General features: G+C 32.5%; 1 protein-coding gene across 1 annotated transcript in view; it reads right to left on the bottom strand.

Moving 5' to 3' along the window:
* The window catches only part of LOC117103264, a 66660-nt gene that overhangs the window by 20942 nt on the left and 35577 nt on the right, over positions 1 to 10141 (bottom strand). Inside the window, exons 33-44 of the mRNA XM_033243833.1 lie at positions 9273 to 9515; positions 8852 to 9094; positions 8253 to 8489; positions 7755 to 8000; positions 7249 to 7500; positions 6577 to 6831; positions 6150 to 6392; positions 5120 to 5362; positions 4601 to 4849; positions 3293 to 3532; positions 1488 to 1733; positions 538 to 783 (exon numbers count right to left, since the gene is read on the bottom strand). Of these exons, the coding sequence (XP_033099724.1) occupies positions 538 to 783; positions 1488 to 1733; positions 3293 to 3532; positions 4601 to 4849; positions 5120 to 5362; positions 6150 to 6392; positions 6577 to 6831; positions 7249 to 7500; positions 7755 to 8000; positions 8253 to 8489; positions 8852 to 9094; positions 9273 to 9515 (2943 nt within the window). The remainder of the gene's footprint in view (positions 1 to 537; positions 784 to 1487; positions 1734 to 3292; positions 3533 to 4600; positions 4850 to 5119; positions 5363 to 6149; positions 6393 to 6576; positions 6832 to 7248; positions 7501 to 7754; positions 8001 to 8252; positions 8490 to 8851; positions 9095 to 9272; positions 9516 to 10141) is intronic.

Here is a 10141-nt window from a genome sequence, read left to right as displayed (position 1 = left end):
CTGTAATATATATAATTTTTTAATAGTCAAAAAGAGGAATCTGCGAGTGTAACAATCACTCCAATCGTGATTTAAACTCTGGATTCTCTGCTGTCTATGAAGATGTCGTAACAAACTATGCCACTGGGGCTTTTGATGGAAGTTCAAATGGAAGGCAATTGATTTCACACTCTACATGGTCAATACATCAATACTATTTGGGAGACAAACGTAAAACAAAAATCAATATGATACACAATAATGAGGAAGATCAAATATTATCTATTTTTTTTACTCAAATCTCATTTTTTCCTCATTATTTTAATTACTTATATTTACATTCCTAAAGTTTTTTGTTCTTAGGTTTTTGCACTTGGGTTGTGACTTCCATTAAGAGGATATAATACCATACACACTTTATAAAGTGTATCACCACTACAGTTACTATATATATTAAGCCTAATATTTTATTTTAAATATATATTATTTTAACGAATTTGTATGTGTAAGAATAAATTTAATAAATGGAAATTGATAGATTTTGGATAACGTTCTTACCTTCTACAAGAATTGTGAATATACAGTTAGCTTCATTTCCCGCTTCGTCCTCCGCGTGGTATGTTACAGTTGTTATGCCAATTTCAAATATGTCATTCGGTTGGTAATCCGATGTGTTTATGACCACGCCAACATTGTCATTAACAGTGGGTGGAGTCCAGTATACGGTCGTTGTATTAAAGCCAGTTGGTGTTTCCACTTGTATTTGTGAAGTTGGACAACCTGAATATACCGGATCTTCAACGTCTGTGTAATAATAATAATAATAATAATAATAATAATAATAATAATGATAATAATAATGATGATGATGATAATAATAATAATAATAATAATAATAATTTTAATAATAATAATATATAATAATAATGATGATAATAATAATAATAATAATAATAATAATAATAATAATAATAATAATAAAAATATAACTTTGTAATGCGCCAATTCCAAGAACTTATTCTGAGACGCAGAACCACCACTTCATTGAAGGATTGCAGCTATATGAATTGAGGCACAACAGCAAAGCCACCAAGTAACCTAATTTTATATTCTAATTCATTAATTGAATTAAAGAATCAGATTAAACTAAATAACCATCCCTATATATTTTTTATGAGGGCAGACTTCATGGTCAGAATTATCTTTCTAGATTTACTAAAATAATTGAGCAAATTTTTATTTCATAAATTTCACTTTTTTTTAAATTGTTGATGTGGCTGGGTGGATGGGGGTTAATTTTTTTGCCTGCATTTCAGGCTCCAACTACTGCCCTTGTGAACGAGTACAGACCCCTGACCACGTCCCAAACTAAAGTAATGTGACAGGAACTCCATGTCCGTTTTTGAAAATTGATAACCCTACTGCTAATAAAACATACTTACCAAATGTAAATTCAGAAGTTTTAAAAATATAATGAAAATAACAAATCTATTTATAACATTACATACCTCGAACTGTGACAGTAAATAGACACGTGACTGTATTCCCCGAATGATCAATCCAGGTGTAATTAACTAAATTATCTCCAACAGACATTACATCAACTCCTGATATGTGGGATTGTTGTAGAGAGGCGATGCCATGATTGTCATCTGCAGTTGGTTCTGTCCAATTTACTACAGCCGTTGAAAGCTGTGGGTCATTGTCCATTAAAATATTTGTTGGACAGAAGATAATCTTTGGATCTTCATCATCTAATGTAAGGGGAAAATTATATTTATTTGTTATCGTCAAGTTTGCTGTACATACAAAATAATGGTGATAGCTGTATAGACAATTAAAGAGTATCAGACATAGGCCAAGAATGTATTTGAATACTATCAAGTACTTTCGATTAATAGTCTATATAAAGGTGTAGGTGACCGTTTCAGAATGTTGTATTAGAGAAAGTGCCTGGGGATTAGATCTGCACGTATATTCTATAGGTCTCTGTGGTACGATACTCGCTTTGATAGCCAGGGGTTGCAGGTTGGCCGTCTCTTGTGCTACACTGGATACAAAATCAACTTCTGTTGTTTAGTAGGTTGGGGAAGCTACGACTAGTGATCAAATGACCTTACTATGTGTATAACAACACAACCCGTATATATATATATATATATATATATATATATAACACACACATATCTCAATTTTTTGTGAAACAGTGCTCAATCCCACTGAAAAATCTATCTCTTATACACATCTAGATGTGTATAAGAGACAGATTATGCACTTGTCAATTGTAGTCCAAACTTCCATGGAAACTGCTAAGTGATACGCACGCGTAGTGCTTCCATCAAGGAACCTCATCTCCTTGGCCTAGCTCTCACGTTGCTTCTCCGATTCAGACCTACTGTAGGCTAAACCTTCAAGTAGGTTTTATCCTCCAATCATTTATTAGCGAGGCATTTTCCCAGGACTACGGCGGTGTGGCGGGGACTTAGCCGGGGATGTACATTAAAACGATGCTCCGCATTGCTAGGAGGTGGCCGGGACTCTCACATGCATGTAACCATTTTGGAAATTACATCCCCTGCTAAGTCCCCGCAAGGCCCAAAATGAGGATAAAAATAGGCCAGCAAAAACTTGCCAACTTTCAATCCTCCGTGTTTTTACAAATACTCAAGTTTATGAAGTCATTAACACATTGTACCCTTACAAATCTACAACAACTTTGCTACTATTAGATAGTAAAGAGGCCCACATTTGGCAAAGAGTAGAAAGAGGAGTCGCATGTGGATTATATATTATTGCCTATTAATATTTTACAAAAAATTTGTTTTACGATTGGCAAATTTTCCTCGGGTACAACGTACATAAATGTAGTTTCCGGTACGATCTGTCTCAGTGGAAACCATGCCTCAGATTGCAGTGTAAAATACGGTGGATGCTGAAGCATGGAAAATCTACTATAGGTTGCCAAAAAACCTGTGCCAATTCTTGTTCGTCAATATTCTCAAAAATTGTGGAATGCCAACTTGAAATTTTGTAGGCTGCATTATATGCCAGACAATATTACTATCATTAATTATTACAACGCTTACATTTCAATAATTCACATTTATCTGAATTGTTTACAATCCAGGCCATGTCAAAATTGTCCAGAAGTAAAGATACTGTAGCACATAGAAGAACTTTACTATTTTTTTTTATTTCGCTTTATCAAAGGATTTCATCCATGCTTTATCATTCATTGAAACTGATGCATAAAAGACGATGAGATGACAACGAATTGGTAGCTTTTGGATATATTTATAAATGGTTTAATTACCAATTATAGTAACTAAGAATTCGCACGTTGCTGAGTTTGCTGCATCGTCTGTAATGGTAATAGTGACTGGCGTTGTAGATATTGAAAATTGCGATCCCATGGGCCATTGCGAGACTACATATGAGCCTGAGTTTTCTGATACCATCAGAGAAGGTATGTTCACAATGCCATAGTTTTCTCCTGTCTCAGTTGTATCGGTAATGTTATCCGGGCAATTTGTAACTACAGGATTCTCCATGTCTGAAAAAATATCAAAATCAAGATAAAATGTCCATTTCAGTTCGAAAGATCAAGAGTTAAATAGAAAGTTTGAGCTTTTTTAAACTGTAATATAACATTATTAGAAAGCCTACTGAATATCGAATGGTCAGTACTTGCGCTCCATTGTATACATGAGATTTGGATACTGGACCTTAAATTTTGATGCCGTGGTTTAAGATACAACAAAATACTATAATAGTGAGTAGGTTTTTATCAAACATATTATGATCTATTTGATTTTTAAAAATTTTCATACTATAATCTTACTTTATTTGGATGTCAATCATCAACATGTAACACGTACATTGATAACAATACTATCAAAATAGATTGTGGTAGTGTTCGTATTAATGTTGTATTGTATTTGTATTTATGTATTTCATTGTATTGCATTCTAAATGTGTTAAACTTATTACAAAAGCTAAATTATGTTATATATTGACTATATGAATATTGGTTGTTTGTGAAACGATTTTTAAAAATATACATGTGCCTATAAGACTTTTAAATCAACCTGTACAGGTACAATATCCATAAATAAGCTTTTGATATAGATATTTTGTTTGAGAGTTTAAGTATATTTAACTGATAGATAGTTGAGATGTTCTAGTTTTTATTGTGGTTTTAATTTAATAATTCTGCAACTTGAACTATTGTAATGTTTTGTAACCTTGGAGCTTTACTATTATTATTATTATTTTATAAATAATTTTAAATAATAATAATAATAATAATAATAATAATAATAATAATAATAATTTTTTTTTATAATAATAATAATTTTAATAATAATAATAATTTTAAATAATTTTATAAATAATTGTGTTATTATACATACATATTGCATACACTACAGTAGTGGGTTACGAATTCTTGCTTGATATTATTATTATTTCTTATGATTTCATACGGTCTCTTTTATAACTACAGATGGCAGACATTTGAAAATTTTCTTTCGTGCGGGCTCATCACATTTTCCAAAATAATAGAATAAGTATTTAAAATATATATATATTAACAGTATTTGGTTTTAAAAATAGAACTTACCAAGTACAGTGACAATAAACGTACACTCGGCAGTATTTCCAGCATTATCGTATACCCAATATGTCACGTTTGTTAATCCTAAGTCAAACCTTGAACCATTTTGTATACTACTTGATATATTGTAGATACCATTTAAATCATAAGCATATATACCAGACCAAGATACGCCTGACGCATATGATCTTGATTCATCAGTGGGAACGATTACTGGATCTGGACATGTGATGTTTGGAGGAATGTTATCAGTTTCTGCAAAATGATATACAATCATAAGTCGGTGTCATTCTTGTGCAATATTTAAACATCATGCAAGTAGTCAATATATGGTAATTCAAGTTATATAACCTATAATTGGTAAAGGTGAACTTTACCAATTACAATGCTCATAAATTGTTTAAATTGTTATACAGGATTATCGCATGATGAGTTATAGTTTTCATATACACACACAAACATATATATATATATATATATATATATATCTTGATAGTGAAATAACAAGATAATTGTACTGTTTACCTAGTACGGTAACAGTAAAGGTTATAGAGGCTTCATTTCCGTATGGGTCGGTTGCGTTGTAGAATATCAGGTACTCCCCAACGTCAAATGTATCACCAGGATCAAAATTACTGGAAACATTCCACATTCCTGAATTGTCTGTAACAGTCGGAATTTGCCAAGTGACCGCTATAGGTGTTCCTGGGTCAGTGAATCGAATGATTTCTTCCGTTTGGTAGTTGCTAATCACTGGCCTCTCATTGTCTAGAGAATGTAGAGTGTACTACTATATTAAAATTATTCCTGGCTAGGCTAAATTTTTATGAAACTTAAAAATGTTCGAATTTGGAAGGTTGTTCTTTTTCAATTCAGGGTAATGTTTTAATTTACAACATACCAAAAATCCTTGTGGTTGATTGGTATTTACTATCACGTAACGCATTTATATTTACATTATTTTTTATTTTATTTAGTTTAATTTCTTCAATATTTTTATTTCATAAATTTTTTGTTTTTCAAGAAAATGGGCTGATTCATTGGGAAGAAAGGTGGACTTCACTTTATTTTTCATAAATATAAAATGAGAAGAATCTATTATAAATGTATGATAAAACAAATGATGAATGCAATTTCATTCATGCAATGGAACAATTCATCTTTCAACTCATTAACAAATCTTCTTACTACATGCATAAACCTTCATTATTTGCATATTATTGGTTGTTTTATGTTAATACATGCTATTATAATGTTATTCATTATGTGTAACACATTTACATAACAGGGGCATTGGTAGCAAATTAACTCAAGCACCGCAGTTAAAGTTTTAAACAGAACAAATACTAGTGACAATTGCACATTCAGAAAAGTCACAGGTGCGACCAAAATATTCTTGAGAATAAAATATTATGAACTTTCTACCAATGTTTGTTGTTAATTTTAGTATTTTTATTATACACTCCATACAGATTGCTCTTGTTATATACTGGTTTATTCAGAAATGTGAATACAATGTTAATTTGATCGAGTCCATGCACAGATTATAACTTACCAATTACAGTAACATAAAAGCAAAGTCTTTCACCATTATCCGATGGATCCAAAGCCAGAACGCAAACTCTAGTGGTCCCGATAGTAAATTGCGATCCAGATGGTATAGTTGTTGCAACAATAGTTATTCCTGAGTTATCAACTGCCATGGGATCGTCCCACATTGCAATGGCGTAGTCCACACCAGGAAGCGTGTAATAGGTAAGATTGCCAGAAATGTTATAAAGAACTGGATGAATAAGATCTGAAATTTATAGAATAAATACTCCGTAAGCTGGTTTGACAATACAGTATTTCTTCAATGCAAAGTATAAAATATGATTGTCTAAATATATGTCAGCTACTTACTACATAATATTATATTTCAGGAGGTTGTGAATATGACAATCAGAAACTACAACTTCATGAAGTAAAAGATATAAACATACCAGCAATTATTACTCTGAATTCGCACATTGCCATGTTGCCAGCGTTATCACTGAATGTGTACCTAACGACTGTCCCGGAATCCCCAATTTGGAATATGTCACCAGGATTGTGAGTGGACGTCCGGTTGACAGAGCCAGAATTATCCGAGGCAGTTGGCACATCCCAGTACACAACAGGGTTCTGATTCCCGTAATATTCAGTTGTATTTATAATGTCGTCTGGGCAATCATTATCTATAACGGGATCCTCGCCATCTATTTTTCAAAAATACAAAAATACTTTATTATTTCATATTATATCATTTTATTGTTTACATATTAAATAATAATGTTTTGTTGAAAAGTTTGACAAGAAATAATCAGAATTTATATATCATAATTATACTGTACATCATATATTTATATATCATTACAAAAGTGTTATATTGCTGTTATTGCAAAATGGCATATGAAATGTGTTACTAAGACAGGCAAGCAAAGTATATAATTCTACTTAAAGAGCAGATTATTTTATGCATATGTTCCAAAAAAAGCCTATTAAAAAAGAATAAAAAACAATTGGTGGAATTAAGTTTCTTTGACAACTGTCTTAAAGCATTTTCGACAATCATCCTTTCAAAATAATTCCCTTTCTATAAAATAGAAAGATATGTATTCTAGTTCAAATCTTACCATAAACAGTAACATTGAAACGGCAATATCCAATGTTTCCATGTGTATCTGTGGCAGTGTATTCGACAAGTCCGGTTCCTATTTTAAAGGCCTGTGGAGGCATACCAGGTGATACGTCCACATCCACAAATCCACCAGAGTTATCTCCAAAAGTAACGGCCGTCCACGATACAGCTGAATTTTCATCTAAGCCCATTGTGTTAGGTACCACTTGGTCTGTTGGGCAGTCATTTGTTGTTGGAGGTTCATCATCTACAACAAGAAATATGGTTTTCAAGGCAGCAATTACGGACTAATAATAATTTCAGCCGAATCTCGCTAATCAAGAAATTTAATTTATCCCGCATTAACTTACCCTTGGGCATAAACGAAAATAATGGAATCACCCATACACAACCTGTGTATCATACAGTGTCCAGGCATATGACCAAGGCAGTATGCATTTTATGTAGTGATTGCTGTAGTTGTAAATATTACTGTTTAAAAACTGAAAGTAGTTTACAAACCATAAACAATAACTTGAAATGTGCAAGGTGTTGTGTTGTTCGAAAGGTCTTTAAACTCATATTGGATGTCATACATCCCTATGGAAAGTAATGTGGCATTTTCATGGTTGACAGTAACAGATGGTAATGTGCCGTCATTATCGGTCGCTGTTGGCTCAGTCCATATGACAGTTGTACTATCTGACCCAGGATCCGTTGATACATTGAAACTTGATGGACAATTAACAACAACTGGTGGTACATTGTCTAAAAAAATAAATAATATCGTAATTAAAAATACATTATTACAATAAATAAGCTGGATCAACCAGTAGCCAATCATTTCAATTCAACTGGTCACTCAATTATAATTAGAGTTATTTTAATAGACCATTGGAGCAACAAAAAGTGCAAAGATAAAGAAAATCACTATGAACTTTTATTTAAAAACCACCACAATATTAGAAACAATAACAAAAGGAGCAATTGCTTTAAGTTTACTTTGTCATTTATACCTACCGATTACTATGACTGTAACAGAACATGACACAGTGTTTCCAGAAGTATCATTTACGATGTTTGTGACCAATGTTTCACCAATTGGCAATGCATACCCTGATTCTGGGCTCTGGCTGACTGTGTCTATGGCCACGTTGTCATCATATTCTATAACGTTTGACAGCGTAACAGTTGCAGACCAAGGAGGAGTAAAATACGTTTCTGTTACGTTACAATCTAGAATAGGATCCTGGTTATCTGTAATAAATATGTATATATTAAATGTGGTGTACAATGATTCAGAATGAATAAACCATTTCCCAAAGTGTCATCGATATTACAGTAAAATTTAGTAAAAAATAGTAATAATAATATTAAGTATAAACAAACAAATAAAAATAATGTAAGGTTTGGTGGTGGTATACCTGGTGTGATATCTGGTACTGGTGCGTGCCAGGCATGTGTTGGGCCATGTGGGCCCTGTATTCAATTTTTTAATAAAGCGCGCATACATACAATTGATATTACAGTTACACAGTCTTGTATTGTTCATGTCTTTAGTAAACTTAGGTAGCTATACAACCACAACCACTTAGTTATGCTATATTATACAGACTTACCTGAAACTTCAATAGTGAAGTTGCATTTCCCTTGGTTGTTCGAAGGATCTATCGCACTACAAATGACATCAGTTGTACCAACAGTGAAATTAGAGTTCGAAGCTGGAACACACATTATTTGAATGCTAGGTGCATTGTCGATAGCTACTGGGTCCGACCAAATAACATTTAGGGCATAGGCAGAGTCAGTGGTTGTATTAAGCTTTTGGCTCATTGGACAAACTATCATTGGGTCTTCATCGTCTAAAAATTAGGAGTAATAAAAATAAACAAAAGCCTAGAATTTAATATGTTCTATTCACTTGCTTAAATTCTACACTCAATGTGCAGGTTTATGCATAAAATAAAACTGTACAAAACAATACAATATCTAAAACACTGTAAAAACTCATGCATTACACGTGTACCTGTATCAACTTACCATATACTGTGACATTGAAAATACACTCAGCTGTGTTGAAACTCTCATCTTGGAAAGTGTAACTCACAGTAGTTACTCCGAATGGGAAAGTATCTCCTGGCTTGAAATTTGAGTAAATTGTTAAATTACCGCCTGAATTATCCGTTGCGTTTGGAGCAATAAAATCTATTGTTGCGTTATACGACGCATCATCTGTTGGTACTGTAATATCCATAGGACAATATACTGACGGTATTTCATCATCTATAAAATACACAAATAAATTTGAATATTATACAAGTATTATACAATCCTGGGTATCAACCTGCATTTTTTTTCTTTATAATTATCTCTCTTTTGTTTATACCAACTTGTGTAGGCCCAATGATACGCTTTTGTTATTATACCGGTAAGTCACCATGATTAACTCTCAACAATTACCAACTACATATTGTACAACTTGTAGTAGGCCTACAGAGTGTTTAAAAATGTTGAGAACCTGAGGATTTGAATTACTACAACTCTGCTGAATCTCGAGCTTTGAGGTATAGCAGTCACGATTTTGTTTTACATTCCTCAGTAATTTATCTTTTAACCTCATATGATAAACTTGGCCTTTTTTTGGCTAAGACAGTTTAATAATTTATTAATAAATATTATTAATAATAATAATGATAATATAGTTCAGAAGGCTTATAATGGTTATAATAAGCATATTAAGAATGGATGTGGTGCCTCCTACAGCGACAATTTTAGATGGAACACATACACAATTCTGCATTGTTTCATCGCCCTAGTCAGCAGTCAAGTTGTTTAATAACTCAATGGTTATTTGCAATGCATCAAAGACTAGTGTGCTGTCTAATATGCATGGAGATGAGTGTGAAATA

This window comes from Anneissia japonica, unplaced genomic scaffold, assembly GCF_011630105.1.
Source record: "Anneissia japonica isolate Jap-2015-1 unplaced genomic scaffold, ASM1163010v1 scaffold2207_len539183_cov196, whole genome shotgun sequence".
Lineage (NCBI taxonomy): Eukaryota > Metazoa > Echinodermata > Crinoidea > Comatulida > Comatulidae > Anneissia > Anneissia japonica.
The sequence above is the reverse complement of the archived record's forward strand: the minus strand, read 5'-3'. Positions and strand labels throughout refer to the sequence as shown.